The 17,292-nt window shown below is 60.5% G+C and overlaps 1 protein-coding gene across 4 annotated transcripts; it reads left to right on the top strand.

Annotated features, from left to right (window-relative positions):
* On the top strand, positions 1-13,553 carry SLC4A3 (solute carrier family 4 member 3). 4 transcript variants are annotated; one of them, XR_007454273.1, is made up of 24 exons: positions 1-64; positions 228-369; positions 716-881; positions 1,467-1,750; positions 1,913-2,028; positions 2,408-2,634; positions 4,198-4,346; positions 4,486-4,666; positions 5,135-5,270; positions 5,868-6,051; positions 6,485-6,584; positions 7,049-7,233; positions 7,918-8,143; positions 8,321-8,539; positions 8,828-8,976; positions 9,158-9,352; positions 9,803-10,021; positions 10,370-10,459; positions 10,974-11,140; positions 11,632-11,885; positions 12,213-12,382; positions 12,590-12,763; positions 12,903-12,969; positions 13,428-13,553. XR_007454273.1 is itself a non-coding variant. In XM_049614799.1 (23 exons), exons 2-23 carry the CDS (start codon positions 319-321, stop codon positions 13,503-13,505), a joined length of 3,693 nt encoding a protein of 1,230 aa, XP_049470756.1. In that variant the 5' UTR covers positions 1-64; positions 228-318; the 3' UTR covers positions 13,506-13,553. The 4 variants fall into 4 exon arrangements, 3 of the variants coding, with proteins under 3 accessions (XP_049470756.1, XP_049470755.1, XP_049470757.1); XM_049614799.1 differs by lacking the exon at positions 12,903-12,969 and having other exon boundaries at positions 2,435-2,634; XM_049614798.1 differs by lacking the exon at positions 12,903-12,969.
* Positions 13,554-17,292: the final 3,739 nt, after the last annotated feature.

Genomic DNA, 17,292 nt, shown 5'->3' with positions numbered 1-17,292 from the left:
GGAGCGCGCGCGGGAGATGGGGCGCGGTGGCCGGCGTTGGCCCCGCACGCTCCGGAGCCCCGAGGTACCGCAGGGCGGGGCGCGGCGGGCCAGGACCAGGGCCGGGGCCCCGGAGTGTCCCGGGCGTGGCGGGGCCTCGGATGGGCGCGCGGGCGGGCGGGGTATCGGGCTCGGCGAGGGGGAGAGGGCGGCCGCGCGAGGCTCCTGACCCCGCCCTCCTCCCCCAGGGCTCCTCACTAGGCCCCTGCAGCGCCCCCTTCTTCTCAACCGGGTCACGGGTCCCTCAGTGAGCAAGGCTCCCAAGTCGCCTTCCCGGCCATGGCCAACGGAGTGATCCCGCCGCCCGGGGGCGCCTCCCCCCTACCCCAGGTGACTGACGCGCGCGGGGGTGGAAGAAGACGGGAGGGACCCCCAAAGAGGAGAGGGGAGTCCTCTGGCCGACCTTGGGACCCCCAGATCCAGGGATGGAGCTGGGTTGGAGGGTATGGGGCGGGGGGGGGGCGCTTTGGTATTTTTCAGTTCTGTTGCCTCCTCCCCTCCCAAGCCCGGGGAGCCTGGGATGCTGACCCAAGCCTGGGGCACAGGGAGAGGGGGTTGTTGAAGGTGGAGCCCGCTGGTCTCCCCCGCCCACAGCCAGGGCTGGGAGTTGGTGGGGGGGGGGATGTGAGGCGTTCTTGGGTCAAGGGTCCTTAGGAGAGGCTGTCTGAGCCTGCAGGTCCGGGTGCCCTTGGAGGAGCCCCCTCTGAGTCCAGACCTGGAGGAGGAGGACGATGACTTGGGCAAGACCTTGGCTGTGAGCAGGTTTGGGGACCTCATCAGCAAGCCCCCGGCCTGGGACCCTGAGAAGCCCAGCCGCAGCTACAGCGAGCGGGACTTTGAGTGTGGGTAGCCTGGGGACCCCTAGTGTGGCCGCCCTCACCACCATCACCTTCATTGCCACCATCACCGTGCTCACCACTGGCTTGGTCACCCAGTGCCATCTTGTGCTGGACGCTGTGCTGGACGCTGTGCTGGGCCACCATGCCATGTTAAGTCATCCTGCCTCACCCATCGCCTGTCCACCTTCCAGGGGACCGGGCCCCAGACGCAGGGGAGACACAGGGAGATGGGCCTGAGGCTTCCCTCCGTGACCTTCGTCTTCCCCAAGTCTCTGCCATACCTCTGGCCCTGCTCTCTTCTCTCTGCCTCCTCCCTCAGCTCTGACTCTGCCTTCCCCCCTTGCTGTATCGTGTCCTATTTCCCCGAGCCCCCCTTTCACGACCTTCTCCCTTAGGCCCATTCCCCCGCTCTGCCAGGCCTTACCAATGGCAGGACGTGGATACAGGTGTCGGGGGGAGCCTGGCTCTCGAGGAAGGACTAGGGTGCCCTTGTTTGAGGCCCTGAGCTAGAATAAGGTGTGTGCCCCTAGGGTGGTGAGGGGCCCCCTTCTGCTGTGGGAACCCCAACCGGCTCTCCTGCACCCCCAGTTCACCGGCACACATCCCACCACACCCACCACCCGCTCTCGGCGCGCCTGCCTCCACCCCACAAGCTGCGGCGACTGCCCCCCACCTCTGCCCGGCAGACCAGGAGGAAGAGGAAGAAGGAGAAGACCTCTGCTCCCCCCTCTGAGGGGACCCCTCCCATCCAGGAGGAGGGGGCAGCCGGAGTGGAGGAAGAGGAGGAGGAGGAGGAGGAGGAGGAAGAGGAAGGGGAATCTGAGGCAGAACCTGTGGAGCCCCCGCCCTCAGGGTCCCCACAGAAAGCAAAGGTATGGGTCTGCCCCCGAAGGAGCACCGACTCCTCAGGGAGGGGTGCAGAGAGGAGAGGAAGGAAGACGAAGCAGAGGGGGCTGGGGCTGCCTGGGGGAAGCAGAGTCGGGGGTTGGGGGCTGAGTCTGGGCAGGGACCCAGGCACTCTGCTTTGTCCACAGTTCTCCATTGGAAGTGACGAGGATGACAGTCCTGGCCTCTCCGGGAAGGCTGCCTTCACCAAGCCCCTGCCCTCGGTGGGCCCTTGCTCTGACAAGAGCCCCCAGCAGTCAGTCAGGTACTGGCACCCAGCCCAGAGCAGGTCCCAGGCTCCTTCCTGACCCTGGGGATTGTCCCCAGCTCTGACCCCGGGGAAGAGGGGAGGAGGGGAGAGGGGGCGGAGGAAGCGAGGAGGGGCACGCCTCCCTCTCTATCCACATGACTGACAAAGAGGAGAGAGAAGGTGTCACCAGAGAGGACAGGGCTAGAGGGGGAAGGACAGAGAGGAAGGGGGGGACTGGTGTGGTGGGGGCAGGGAGCTGGACGTGAGCTTCCTTCTCTGCCCAGAAGGAGTCTGTGTCTAGTGCCCAGGGGGCTATTCCAGGCCCCACCCCAAACTGGAGGAGGGCAAAGGAACCCCCTAACCTGGCCCATCTCCACCATGGTTCCCTGTCAAGTCCAAGGCTGCCATGGTGCCTCCTCAGCTCCCCGAGCCCCCGGGCCCGGGCCTCCCGAGTCGCTGGGGAGAAGAGCCGGCCCTGGAGCCCGTCGGCCAGCTATGACCTTCGGGAAAGGCTGTGCCCAGGCAGTGCCCTGGGTAGCCCAGGTGGCCCGGAGCAGCAGGTGCCCACTGACGAGGCGGAGGCCCAGATGCTGGGCTCCGCGGACCTGGACGACATGAAGAGTGAGTGACACCCTGTGGCAGCCCCCGTGGCCCACCCCCATGGGCGCCCCGCCTGTGAGGAACCTTGGGGAAGCTCTGTGCTCTCCCCAGACTAGCGCTGGGTCCCCTCTGCAGTATCCCTGTCTGCTGGAATGTGGCCAGGGGCGGGGAGCTCACTACCTCACCAAGCCACTTCTCTGGTTGCCAGAGCTGAGATTTCCCTTCGTGACACCTCTGTCCTTCTGTCCTGATTCTGTCCTCTGAGTCACCCCCTGAATAAGGCAACCTCTCTTCCCCATGGCATTTGGAGATTTTATATCTCCTCTTCCCCTAAGGCTCATCTTCTCATCTTCTTTTTGGCCCCTTCACACTGGCCCCCTGAGCGTGAGCCACTCTTCTGGGTCCTGCTTCTCCCTACATCAGGGGCCCCATACTTGTCACACCACCGTTGGCAGGGCCTGGCCGTGATCTCGGCACATTCCTTCCGTCTTATCAGTGCCCTGGTTTCTGTGCCACCTGTCATCACCCACGGGGCTCTGCGCCCGGGCCAGGGGCATCACTGACCCCACCTCCCTCCCCCTTGGAACCACAGTGTGTGGGCGCGGGTGGGAGGGAGGGCTTTGAGCTCAGTACGTCATGGAAAGTTGCCAGGGCCTGAGGACAGGGACAGGAACAATCCGATGGCAGCAGTGGTGTGGGGGTGGGGGTCAGGGGGAGGGCGTGTTTACAGACTCAGGGAGGGGGCTGGAAGCAGCAGGGAGCAGGCCCGGGGCTGCCAGGAGTCAGGAGGCTCTGGTTGGGTGAAGACCACTGGCCCAGGCTCCCACCTTTTAGGAAAGCCAGGGCTCTGGGAGGGAGCAGGGGCCGAGGGCTCTCCCCCCGGGGGAATGATGAGCCTGCTGGAGGAGGTCACAGAGCCCATCAGGGCACCAAGCCCTAGGCCTGAGGACTCTGAGAGCTGGGGCCCTGGAATGGCCCCAGCCCCCAGCACTCGAGACTCGCTGACCTCAGAGGACTTAGAGATGTTGGTGCTGGACCTTGATGACTGTGACCCATGGGAACCCACCCAGGGCCAGCTGAGCCCCATGACAGGGGGACCAGCTTGTGAGTAACTGGGCAGCTGGCCTTTCCGCAGCTGCTGGCCTGGAAGGGGCAGGCGGGGAGGAAGGGACAGAGCCCTCCTTGAGTCTGCCAGATGTGTGTATCAATGGGGGAGACCTGGGTGCTGAGAGAGGGCACAGGGAAAGTGTTGGGGGCCTGGTGAGTTGATACAGGTCATAGAGCTCCAGCATGAGAGGCAGCGGCCATGGGCAAGGGAAGGGAGCTGGGGCCGTGGACTGAGCTGGGGTCTGCCTTTTTACTGTGCTTTGGCCGGTTGTCCCCTGTGTTACTTTGGGCTAGTCCATCTCCCTGTCCGGGCTTCACTGTCCTTGTCTGTGGTGTGGAGGTGTGGACATGGCCCCTGGGCGACCGTGGCACCCGCCAGGTAGACTGGCTGGGCAGAGCAGGGGGCCGGAGGGGTTAACTGTGGCCGTGAGGCCCTGAGCTGGACCCCTGGGACCACGAAGCCTGCCTCGTCTGCAGGTCACCGGCTGGAGGACAACCCTGGCATGCGGCGTCACCTAGTGAAGAAGCCGTCGCGCACGCAGGGTGGGAGGGGCAGCCCCGGTGGCTTGGCCCCCATCCTGCGCAGGAAGAAGAAGAAGAAGACGTTGGATCGGAGGCCTCATGAGGTACCAGGCCTGCGGCTTCCTCTCCCCTCCTCCCCAGAGCCTCCTCTTCCCTCCTCCCTGCCTCGCCTGGGCGCCGTGTCTCCGAGACCGCCGGTCCCACCTGGCGGCCCCCAGACCCTCACCTTGGCGTCCGCCTCAGGTGTTTGTGGAGCTCAATGAGCTGACGCTGGACCGCAGCCAGGAGCCCCACTGGCGGGAGACGGCGCGCTGGATCAAGTTTGAGGAGGATGTGGAGGAAGAGACAGAGCGCTGGGGCAAGCCCCATGTGGCCTCGCTCTCCTTCCGCAGCCTTCTGGAGCTCCGGAGGACCATCGCCCACGGTAGGCGCCCCGCGGGCCTGGCCCTGGGGTGCAGTGCCCTCTTCAGAGACCCTGGAGGTTGGCCCGCAGCAGGCCGTCCAGCTCTTGGGGACTGCTCCCTGGAGTCCTGGGCCCAGGCGAGGTCCGGCTGCCACTCTGGAGATGTGGGGTCTGACTGCTTGCGTAGCCGTAAGCTCTGAGGGCCTGGGCTGTGCCTCTGGTGCCCGGCGCAGGACCTGGGCCATAGTAGGCCGCAGTCCACGTGTGGGAAGCTCGCCCATGGCTCCCCTTCCCGGGTTTGGAGGGGCCGTCCCTTGCTCTTGCGTTCCCTTTGCACACCCCCCTCTCTGGCTCGGCGAGGCCACGTGGAACGGTGAGCCCCGGGCGCTTGGCTCGCGCCGCGTGTCTGCCTGCCCCGGGGGAGCGAGGCGACCGGGGTGGTTGTTCCTATCTGACGGGGCCCTGCCCCCTTCCTCGACTTGCCCCCAGGAGCTGCCCTCCTGGACCTGGAGCAGACCACTCTGCCGGGTATCGCACATCTCGTGGTGGAGACCATGATCGTGTCTGACCAGATCCGTCCGGAGGACAGGGCCAGTGTCCTTCGCACCCTCCTGCTGAAACACAGGTGCCAGGGTGGGGCGCCTGGGACGGGCCTTCTAGGTCAGCTGCTCTTCCAGGAACACAGACTCACCTGTGTGGCTTTCTAGCCTCTGCTTGCATAACCCAGGCGACAGGGAGTTTATTCCTCGTTCATCTTTGGACAGCACCAGCCGTTAGAATGTTCTTTCTTACGCTGAGGTACAAGGGATGCAGACCCTTTTCTTTTTTTTCTTTTGTCTTTTCTTTTTTTCCTTTCCTTTTCTCTTTTCTCTTTTTTCTTTTTTCTTTTTTTTCCTTTGTTTTGCTTTTTTCTTTCATGTTTTTTAAATGTTTTTATTTATTTTTGAGAGAGAAAGAGAGAGAAAGAGGATGAGCAGGGGAGGGGCAGAGAGGGACACACAGAATCCGAATCAGGCTCTGAACTGTCAGCACAGAGCCCAACGCAGGGCTCAAACTCACGAACTGTGAGATCATGACCTGAGCCAAAGTCGGATGCTCAACCGACTGAGCCACCCAGGCGCACCCCCCCCTCCCCGACCCTTTATTTCTCATTTCTTCATGACCTCAGCCCACTAAGGGCATCTCCTCTTAACCTGCCTTGCTCCCTCTGCCCTCTTCACAGCCATCCCAATGATGACAAGGACACTGGCTTCTTTCCCCGAAACCCGTCCAGCTCCAGCGTGAACTCGGTCATGGGGAATCATCACCCAACCCCCAGCCATGGCCCTGACGGTGCAGTGCCTACCATGGCCGAGGACGTGGGGGAACCAGCCCCTCTCTGGCCTCATGACCCAGATGCCAAGGAGGTCAGTCGCCTTGCTCTGACCTGGGCTGGGGGACTGAGAGGGCTTCTGATTTCACACTGGAGGCCGCTGATGGCTTCGTTGAGCGGGTCAGGAAGTTTGGATGCCTGGTGCCTCACAAGGCATGTGGGGGATCCAGATACGCATGAGGGCCTCTGCCCTACAGAAATAGGAGGTTTAGATGAGATGATGCGGCAGACCCATGGGAGCTGTTTAAACGAGATAAGGCTGAGGCGGTCGTGAGCTGCTCGGAGGAGGGGTCCACAGCCCGAGTGGTCTGCTCCCGATGTGGGGTGCGTCACCCCGGGGAGGGACAAAACAGGGCCCAGGTCCAGGGGTTGGAGGGCAGAGTCCAGGGGGGCTGAAGCAAGGGAGGGGAGGGCCTGCCACGGCCTCCGGTCAGGGTCCCAGCCCTATTCCAGTTCTGCGTCCTTAGAAGCCCCTCCACATGCCTGGGGGAGACAGTCACCGGGGAAAAAGCCTGAAGCTACTGGAGAAGATCCCTGAAGATGCCGAGGCTACTGTTGTGCTCGTGGGTAAGGAGGGCGGGGGGCTGGGGTTACTGGGTGTGTGGGTTTCCTTCCACTGTGGTCTGCTGGTCTTATGCTCTGGCCTGCAGGCCACCTCTTCCATCCCTGGCCAGCCCCCCAACTTGTACCTGCTTTTCCTGACAGCCTGTCTTGCCCCCAGCTCTTTCTTTCTCAGTCCTCTGCCTGCCTCCCGTCCAGTTTTCTGCTGTTTGGGACTGCTGCTAGTCTGTACGGCACTTTTGTGGGAGTTAAAAAGAAGCACTCTTTCTTGAAGACTGTGAACGTTTCATCTATTGATGAATCATAATAAATATGTAAACGTATGAATGAATAGGGTTTCTTTAGATTGGGGTTTCTTCGTGCAGCACGCAACCTGCTCAACTGTACATGACAGCCCCAGATGTTTTCTTTAGGGCCAGCCTGGACTGATCCTCTTTGCCCAGTGCCCTGTGCCTTACTCTCCCCCACAGGCTGTGTGCCTTTCTTGGAGCAGCCGGCGGCAGCTTTTGTGCGACTGAATGAGGCTGTGCTCTTGGAGTCTGTGCTCGAGGTCCCGGTGCCCGTTCGCTTTCTCTTTGTGATGCTGGGTCCCAGCCACACCAGCACTGACTACCACGAGCTTGGGCGCTCCATTGCCACCCTCATGTCTGACAAGGTGGGTCCTGCAGGCCCCGGGCTGGGTGCTCTAGGCCTGTTCCCCTGAGCCCTACTTTTTCCCAGCCTCTCCCTGCCCCTCACCACCAGCCTACCTTGGCGCCTGTGGATGCAGGGATGCTGGGGGCCCTTCTGGGTGGAGGCAGTGCTCTGGAGTGGTTGTGAAGGAGCTGTTGGCCAAGGGGAGAAGAGGGAGCCCTAGGCTGGGGCCGTTGGAAGGGGAGGTGGTTGAAGAGGGAGAAAGAGTTCTGGATGAGTCATGAGACTTGAAGGGGAGGGCTGGGTACGTCGGTCTTTGCTGTGGCTTCTCCTCGGCTTGGATAGGAAGGTCCTCTGGCCAGGGGTGATGTTGGAAATCCGTACTGACCAACCTGTAGGGTGTGGGTACTCTAGTCAGAATGGTTTCGGGGGCCCCTGCTATGCCAAGCGTTGCCCCTTTAGTTGTGGTGTTGTGGAAAAATCTCGAAGCTCCTAGGGGAACAGAAAGCATTCGGAGGTTCAGGGTTGTGGCCGGCCGATTCCTGGCCAGCAGGGACATGACTCCGTATTTTGACAATCGGATTGGACGTGTATACGTGGCCAGACATCCACCCTGCCTCTGGCTCTGTGAGGGCCCAACGCCTCCTCTCCGAAGCCCTCCCAGGGGCGCTCTGGGAGGCTCAGCCCTTGCCTCTCCTGCCCCCAGCTGTTTCATGAGGCTGCCTACCAGGCAGATGACCGGCAGGACCTCCTGAGTGCCATCAGCGAGTTCCTGGATGGCAGCATCGTGATCCCCCCATCGGAGGTAGAGGGCCGTGACCTGCTGCGCTCCGTGGCCGCCTTCCAGCGCGAGCTGCTGAGGAAGCGGAGGGAGCGTGAACAGACCAAAGTGGAGATGACTACCCAGGGAAGCTATGTGGCCCCTGGGAAAGGTCAGCCCCTTTGGGGCCCATCCCCTACCCGCCCTGGAGCTCCTAAGGTCGTGACCCAGCCTGCCCTGACTCCCTAGCTCCTGCATGCCCGCTCCCAGCCCCTGTCGGGGAGGACTGAGCCCAGGGCCCCGCCGCGGGAGGGGTGGTCTGTGCTCCAACAGCCCCTTGTTCTCCCAGAGCTGGCTGTGGAGTTGGGGGGCTCTGAGGCGACCCCCGAAGATGACCCCCTGCTGCGGACTGGCTCAGTGTTTGGGGGGCTCGTGCGGGATGTGAAGCGTCGGTACCCGCACTACCCCAGTGACCTGCGAGACGCCTTGCACTCCCAGTGCGTGGCGGCCGTGCTGTTCATCTACTTCGCTGCCCTCAGCCCTGCCATCACCTTCGGGGGCCTGCTAGGTGAGAGGGAGGGGAGGCAGGGCGAGGCGCCCAGCGTCACCCTCAAGGTCTGTGGTCGGGGGACCCCAGGGATCACTCTTGCAGGGGGTGGGAGGGGTGCAAGGGGCGAGGGAGGCTGTGGCCGCCCCAGGGGTGCTGGTGGTGAGGGGCCTGGGAGGGATGGGGCTGGGCTCTGGGGGGCTGCTCTGTCCTAGTTGGGTCCCCAGGTCAGGGTAAGCTAGATGAAGAGGAGGGCCCGGGTCCAAGGAGCCAGGCCAGGGCCCTCCTGCTGACCCTCGCCCTTGCCAGGGGAGAAGACGGAGGGCCTGATGGGCGTGTCCGAGCTGATTGTGTCCACCGCTGTGCTTGGCGTCCTCTTCTCCCTGCTGGGGGCCCAGCCGCTTCTTGTGGTCGGCTTCTCCGGGCCATTGCTGGTGTTCGAAGAAGCCTTCTTCAAGGTGACGGCACTACCCTGCCCCTCCCCAGGGATCAGCTTCTCATGCCCTGTCCCTTGGCCCAGGCCATGGGTCCCTGCAGTGTCTCCCCTCCTCCCCGTTTGGATCCCGTGACCTCTCCCCCCCCCCCCCCCACAGGGTCTCTGACCTCTGTGGGTAACCACACCTCCCTCCTGTCCTCCAGTTCTGCCGAGCCCAGGACCTGGAGTACCTCACCGGCCGGGTGTGGGTTGGCCTCTGGCTGGTGGTTTTTGTCCTTGCCCTGGTGGCCGCCGAAGGCAGCTTCCTGGTCCGCTATATCTCACCTTTCACCCAGGAGATCTTCGCCTTTCTCATCTCGCTTATTTTCATCTATGAGACCTTCCACAAGCTCTACAAGGTGGAGGTCCAGAGAGGTCTTGGGGGGGTGGGCGTAGGTGGGGGCTGGGAAGCACCCTGGGGAGGAGAGCACGGGGGTGGCGCATGGAGCCCTGGGAGCAGAGGGGGCAGGGAGGAGGGCTCCGTTGGGTGTGGGCGTGGGGGGTTGGGACACCCTGGGCTAGGTCAGCGCTGAAGGGCAGGGAGCCACAGCCAGAGGGTACAGGTTAGAACTCCAGTGGGGTCCAACCAGTATGTGATGGAGTGGGGCGCTGTCGGTGCTATGGGGCTCCTTTTGTAGAGGACTGTGTGTGTGTGTGTGTGTGCACGCACGTGTGCGCGTGCATGGTGTAGCTGGGTGTCCCGTGACACTGTTGCCTGGTCAGGTATGTGAGGACCCAGGGCGAAATCAGGGTGATGAAATTAGGGTCACCTGCCCAGGTTGAGTGTCACAACCTTGTAACCCACACAGGTATTCACGGAGCACCCGCTGCTGCCATTCTACCCTCCTGAGGGGGCATTGGAGGCTGGGCTAGACCTGAATGGGAGCGCCCTGCCCCCCACTGAGGGGCCGCCGGGCCCGAGGAACCAGCCCAACACGGCTCTGCTGTCCCTCATTCTCATGCTTGGGACCTTCCTCATTGCCTTTTTCCTACGAAAGTTCAGGAACAGCCGCTTCTTGGGTGGCAAGGTGCGTGGCTGGGGAGTGGGGGGCCCCCGTGGGTCCCCCCCACCCCCAGTTCCTGCCGTCACTGCCAGTCTCCGCTCCAGAGAGGGGCTTCCCCCTTGTCCCGGTCAACCCATGGACCTAAACCAAATCTGTGCAGTCCCTTCCCCACCGGAAGCGTCAGAGAAATTGAATCGGGGGAGGAATGTCCTCTTGAGCTGCGCAGCACCCGTGGGACTTAGAGGGACGGGTCAGGGGATTTCTGGCTCCAGCTCAGACCCAAGGGAATCGGGAGTAATGAGCCCTCATGTCAGTGCCCCTGGACCTCACGTTCACCTTCTGCTCCTTTACCCCATTGGCTCCTCTCTCCAGGCTCGCCGCATCATTGGGGATTTTGGCATCCCCATTTCCATTCTGGTGATGGTCCTAGTGGATTACTCTATTACAGACACCTACACGCAGGTGAGCGAGCTCCCCCGCCCCCCAGCCCCGGCAGGGGATTCTCACCCCAGAGTCCTGAGAGGGAGGCCACGACTCGTTCCCATTGCTGCAGTGGCCACGATCAAGGGTGGGCCTCAGCTTTCCTAGTGACATGGTGACCTGCTGGGGCTGCGCTGGGGTGGGTAGGTGGGCTGGGGGCCGCTGAGGAGGCCAGCCGGGGGGGGGGGGTGGTGTGTGTGTGAGGCTGTGTGACCCTGTGCCTAGACTCCTGGAGCAAGTAATGGGCTGGGGGCCAAACGACAGGTGTCCCTGGGCCTCAGGGAGAAAAGATGTCATTCTCTTTTACCAGACCCTTGCAGGGACAGTGACTTTGGAAGACGGAAAACTAATTTCCCCCAAACCTGTTCACATCCAGGTTTCCTGGAGTCCTGGGACAGGGAACACAGAACTTGGTGGTGGGGGCAGTGCCACCCTGTGGGGTTCTTAGCAAGGGGAGGCCGTGTGCCTGAACCCTGTCTTCCTTCCTGCCATGCAGAAGCTGACGGTGCCCACAGGGCTCTCAGTGACATCCCCCCATAAGCGCACGTGGTTCATCCCACCCCTGGGCAGTGCCCGTCCCTTCCCGCCCTGGATGATGGTGGCGGCGGCTGTCCCTGCCCTCCTGGTCCTCATCTTGATCTTCATGGAGACACAGATCACTGCGTGAGGGGGCTGGAGGACCCTGGGTGGAGGAGGTTGGGGAGGAGCGGGAAGCAGTGGGAGTGGTGGCAAGGGGGTGGCATGTGGGCCTGGGCACAGTTTCCCTGCGGTGCTGTGACACGATACCCATCTGTCTGCATCACCATTTGCGAGGTGGCACTTGGCAGTCCTCACCACACTCTGGCAGTACGTTCTCTCGCCCAGTGATGCTCGCATGTGTCTCATTTTGGTTTTAAACCACAACGTGGTGAGATCTGGCATCTGGCTTTTGTGGTGCTTTAAATACCCACAGTATGAGATTTTAGCTCTGATTTGCTTAGCCGTGAGAACATCGCTTTGGGAACTTGAAAGAGGAAACTGGCAGGCCCTGGGGAGAGCTCTTCCCTGCATGTCGTTCCCCCCATGACGACGCTGTCCCTGCTGCGCGTGCCCGGCCTCGCGGCTGGCCTGCCCTCCTAGCCCCTCAGCCCTCACTTCCCGTCCCGTCCCTGCAGGCTCATCGTCAGCCAGAAGGCACGGAGGCTGCTCAAGGGCTCTGGCTTCCACCTGGACCTGCTCCTGATCGGCTCGCTGGGGGGGCTCTGTGGGCTGTTTGGGTTGCCCTGGCTCACGGCTGCCACCGTCCGCTCAGTCACTCATGTGAATGCACTGACTGTTATGCGCACTGCCATCGCTCCTGGCGACAAGCCCCAGATCCAGGAGGTGCGGGAGCAGCGGGTCACTGGAGTGCTCATCGCCAGCCTCGTGGGTGAGAGCACCCACCTTGCAAGGCCCCCTGCCCCCACCCCACAGACTTGCCTTCTCGGACTCTGTGGCCTTAAATCCATTGTCTATCCCGGACTTGACCCAGGCGACTCCTGAGTCTCCGAAGGCATCACGTCTAGCACCCGCTGTGACCCCAACCTGCCTCTTAACACTCTGTGAACCTTTTTACCCCGAGCCTTTTCCTGGTTCTCTGTCCTGCTCCATCTTCTCTTGTTTGTAGCGACGAGGCCCAGATCCCCTCTCCACGGGGCCCGTCCATCTTCATGGGGGCCGTCCGAGGGGTCAGGTAGGTCTGTGTCACCTCCTCCAGGCCTGTCTATCGTCATGGGGGCTGTGCTGCGCCGGATCCCGTTGGCTGTGCTCTTTGGGATTTTCCTGTACATGGGGGTCACGTCTCTGTCCGGCATCCAGCTGTCCCAGCGTCTGTTGCTTATCCTCATGCCGGCGAAACACCATCCTGAGCAACCCTATGTGACCAAGGTAGGGCCAGGAAGCATGGAGGTGGGGGGGAGGGGTGATGGGGAGGGGCCGCGAGGGATTCCCCGGGCTGGAGATGGACAGGATGACGGTGGAGGGTAAGTTGGGGCCTGGGGAGCTGAGTCCCCAGAGACTTGGCGGGGGGGGGGGGGGGGGGGGGTGAGCAGGCCGAGGGCTGCGCCGCCGTGAGACTTGAGGCCGGTTCCCCAGGTGAAGACGTGGCGGATGCACCTGTTCACCTGCATCCAGCTGGGCTGCATCGCGCTGCTCTGGGTCGTCAAGTCCACAGCGGCCTCACTCGCCTTTCCCTTCCTGCTGCTGCTCACGGTGCCTCTGAGGCGTTGCCTTCTGCCCCGGCTCTTCCAGGAAAGGGAGCTGCAGGCGGTAAGGGATGCCGCGCGGGGCGGTGTGAGGGCAGATGGGCCCTGGAATCGGGGGCTCCTGGGTCCCAGCCTCTGCTGTGCCACCTGCTAGTTGTGTGGCCAGAGGCAAGTTACCTAACCTCCTGGAATCTTACTTCCAGCTGTAGGAAGGGGCTGATAATGGAGTCTTCCTTATAGGAGTGTCGTGAGGGTTAAGCGCTAATCCAGGTAAAGCACCAAGTATGACGGTTTGGTGTGAAATCCGCACAGGACTACTGCAGATTGCTGTGCAGGTCGTGTCCTGGACAAAAGCACACAGCTCAGGGACAAGCGGGGGTGGAGTGGCACCGAAACCCACCCCGAGCTCTGGTTTGGTCAGCTGGAGGAAGGGACGTGGTTTTGAAGTCACCCACCCGAACGCGCTGTACAGGGGTAACACAGGAGCGAGGATTGGCCCCTTGGAAGTACTTGAGTGGCGGTAGCGGCTGTCACCGTTACTGTTATCGGGAGGTGTCACTGGGCCGGCGACCTGAGGGTTTTGGCCAGAGGGAAGTGTTTCAGGCTGGGGTCATGGTCCCCGCAGTCAGCGAGGCCCGGGAGGGTGTGGGCTGCTGGCCGGAGGCGTTGCCAGGGACTGGGAGGCGGGAGCCGCCTCCCTGCCTCTCCCAACCCTCTCCCTTCTGCAGCTGGACTCTGAAGATGCTGAACCAAACTTTGACGAGGACGGCCAGGATGAATACAACGAGCTGCACATGCCCGTGTGATCCTCCAACGTGGTGCCCCTCAGAGACCCCGATACCTTAGTGGTCGACACCTGGGCCCCAGTCGGAGCCCAGCCCCAGGGCCAGCGGGTTCCTCACAACCCAGAGATGTGCCTGGAACCACCACCGCCACGGCCAGAGCAGCCCGATGACTCTGCCCAGGGCACTGACCTTGGCTCACCCAGGCCCTTTCACAGACCAGACCGGCACAGGCTTTGAGCTCATTATAACCACACTCCTTGTCTTGTGTCTGCCTCACTTTCTTGGTTCCATCTCTGGTCTCTCAGGTCATACTTATCCAACTGGAATTGGAAGAATTCTATTTTCAGGGTCATCAAAGCCAGGGAGAGTTTGGAGGCAAGGACAATTCTTGGGGGAACGGGAGAGAATCAAGGCCACAGAAGGTCAGAGCTGGACCTTATCGTCACCCCCTTGGGCCCTCTCGAGTACAGCTGAGGAAGGATCAGGAGGCTCAAGGTCTGGCTCAAGGTCACATACTGCTAATCTGGCCCCTGCTTAGAAGGGGGAGGGTGGGAAAGGGGAAGGGGAGGAGGTTGCTCCGCTTTAGCCACTAGAGAAATCAGTGTGTCCCCAGTGGCTTTGGGACTGTAGAGGGAAATGGAAAATGTTTATCTTCTTTTCCTGATCCCTGGCATTCCGAGGAGTAGGGACAGTAGCCCAATCCCCTAGACGCCAGGGTGGTGCTGGATTTGGGTCCCTGGACCGTTTTAGATTCTCACGGCTTAAAAGAGTGGCAGTTGGGGATTCCTGAGGCCACTCCTTGTGCAACAGTCTGTTATGCCAGAAATAACCTGTGAGGCCTTGAAGAGGGTGCAAACTGGGAGCCCATTGCGTCACAGTTGCTAGGCAACCGGTAGCGTTGTGAAGCAGGTTGGCCCTGTGTTGCCCCCTGGTGGCCATTCTCTCACACTGCAGGCTCCGTCCCCACCGGGCAGGAGTAGTGCTGCCACCTGGTGGACCCGCTGGATCTCGTGGTCAGAGATCCCAGGGAAGCACATTCTGTGCCTCCTTGGGAGACACGGAGAGGGGCCGGGAATGTTACGTGGAGTTCCACAGCCCCCTGGGTGGCTCTGCGCATCCCGATCCAGGCTTCCTCAGCCCCACCCTAGCTGGCCTTGCTTCTTCCTTAGCCTTTTCCTAGTTTCCTCCCTCGTGTTCAGGCCAACAGCTAGAGCCCTGAAGCTGGTCAGCACAGAGGGGACAGACCGCTGTGAGGCCGTTTGTCGTGTTCATCGGGAAGAGATGCGCTCTTCCAGACGTCCCAGATTGTCATTTGGGTTTAAGCATTTCAGTCCAGCCGGCCCCTTTGGTCTCCGGCGACACCATGGCCTCTAAGTTCATTTGGCCTTTGACTGCCTCGCTTGGCCTAATGAAGACAAAACCCCTTTTCCCTGAGATTGGCCAAGTCCCGGTGGAATTTCAGAGGAACTGTGCCAGGAGCAAAGTGAATGAAGGTCAAACACAAAAACCCGGAAAGTAGATGAGAGCAGAGCAGATTGCGAACGAGATGGCAGAGGCAACAGATGGGCGTGGCTGAGAGGCGTTGTATGCAGGGGTGGGGGTGGGGGGTCCGTCAGGGTGCGGGTGGGTTTCCCCATTTGGTCTGGGGGATGCGGGGACCCCACAGGAAAGAACCTACTACTTTCTAAGCCCCTGAGGGCAAGTGCTAACTTGAGCCGCGAAAGCTTGGCTCTTCATTGGACACGGGCTGTGTCAGTCATCTCTACTTGGCAAATAGCTGAGAGGTGGGGGTGTTCCTCAACCGGAAAATGAGAAACAAGATGGCGGGGGCTTTTCAAAAGGAATGCGTCTGGGTCCTGGCTGGTGGCCTTCAGTAAAATTAGGAGCCAGGGCCTCAGAGCAGTAGGTGAAAAGGTAGAACCAGATACAACTTCTGGCTAGTGAACATGTCGCCCAGTGTGGAAGGATTTGAATAAGACCTAAGAGCCTGGGACCCTGAAGACAAGCGCCACCCACCTTTTCCCGGCCCCCACGGAGGGAAGGCAGGTGCAGTTGAATCAGGTTTTGGAGGGCAGAGTTGGCCAACCCATACGCTGAACTGCCTGGTCAGAGGGATTCTTCCTCACCCAGGGTGGGGGCCTGTAGAGGCTCCAAGAGGCCCGAGGAGGTTGCAGCACCCCGAAAGTTTGCCAGGGATGGGTACCTTGAGGGTGGCAGAGGAAGGAGGCACAGTGGGGGCCAGGTTAGGCATGGAAGAAAGACAAGGGATGATGAAGCAGTGGCAAACCCATAGAATGGCAGCTGGCTTGGTTTGGGGCCTGGACAGTTAGAGCTCATTTCATTTCATTTCATTCGGGTTTTCTCTGACTTTCTCTTCACTGACCCTCTCACCTCATCCTCCTGGGGCATTGGGCAGCTTGATTGAGGATGTCTTCTTCCGGGGGAAGGAGAGGGAACCAACAGAGAGGAGCCCCATCTGGTACCATCTGGTGGCCCAGCTCTGGGGGACTATGATGGGGTTAGAGGCCACGTATTTATTTTTTTATTATAATTTTTTTATTTTAGAGAGTGAGAGCACATGGGGGAGAGGGGTAGAGGGAGAGAGAGATAATCCCAACCAGACTTCACACTCAGCGCAGAGCCCAACAAGGGGGTTAGATCATGACCCAGGGTCAAAAGTTGGATGCTCAATCGACTGAGCGACCCAGGTACCCTGAGGTCATGGTACTTAAAAATTTTTTTTTGCTAATGTTTATTTATTTTTGAGAGACAGAGACAAAGCATGAGCGGGGCGGGGGAGCAGTGGACAGAGAGAAAGGGAGACACGGAATCCAAAGCAGGTTCTAGGCTCCGAGCTGTCAGCACAGACCCCGATGCAGGCTTGAACTCAAGAACTGTGAGATCATGACCTGGCCTGAAGTCGGATGCTTAACCAACTGAGCCACCCAGGCACCCCTTTGGTATTTTTGAATGACAGGCCCCACTGCTATCTGCTTGAGACTAGAAGCAGCTTGGCAAGTGGGCACAAGCAAGGTGGGACAGGACCCTTCTGATAAGGAGAATAGTGGACCCACTGCCATTTTACCCTCCCCTTGCAGCTTTCTGAGTGGAGTCATGGCCACAACCTGGGTGGCTGCCCAACACTTTCGTTCTCAGACAAGTCCAAGCCCACTTCAGGCCCAGGGAAGTGCTACCTCATTCTTTTACTTTGAGCAAAGAGGGCGGCTGGCGCCTTGTTCCGTGCTGAGGATTCAGCTCACTCAAGATGTCTGATGCCCTCGTGAAAGCTTCTGGCTGTCAGCACTCATAGACCATCTGCTTGGATTGCCCTGAACCCCTCCTTCAGGGCACAGAACCTGGCAATAATGTGTCTCTTTTGGCAGCCTGTGTGACATCTCTTATTGTGTTAGGTGACTCAAATAATGATCATGCCTGTTGACACTTAGAGCTTCCGAAGGGAATTCTGAGTAGCAATGGAAAGGCGAAGCAGAAGTCAAGGACACTTGTGCCAACACCGCCCGTACAGCTGGTCATGAAGCCATTGCTGAAAATAGCAATAAAACAGGTTCTGTGGATCCAACTGTGGATTGAATCTAGTGTGGCAAATAGGAAACCCAGAGCGAGGGGTTTGGTTTCCAGATAAATAAATGATATAACTCTCCGAGAGACAACTCGATTAGTTGTGTGACTGCCCACTTGTGCAAAGAGCAAACTCCAGGATTTGTAGGGTTTATGTTCTGGAAGGAAGATTTATTTGAGACCTCTGCTGGGATTATTTTTAATCTAGTTGAAAATGTTTCTTTTGCCT

This window comes from Panthera uncia (assembly GCF_023721935.1).
Source record: "Panthera uncia isolate 11264 chromosome C1 unlocalized genomic scaffold, Puncia_PCG_1.0 HiC_scaffold_3, whole genome shotgun sequence".
Lineage (NCBI taxonomy): Eukaryota > Metazoa > Chordata > Mammalia > Carnivora > Felidae > Panthera > Panthera uncia.
The sequence above is the reverse complement of the archived record's forward strand: the minus strand, read 5'-3'. Positions and strand labels throughout refer to the sequence as shown.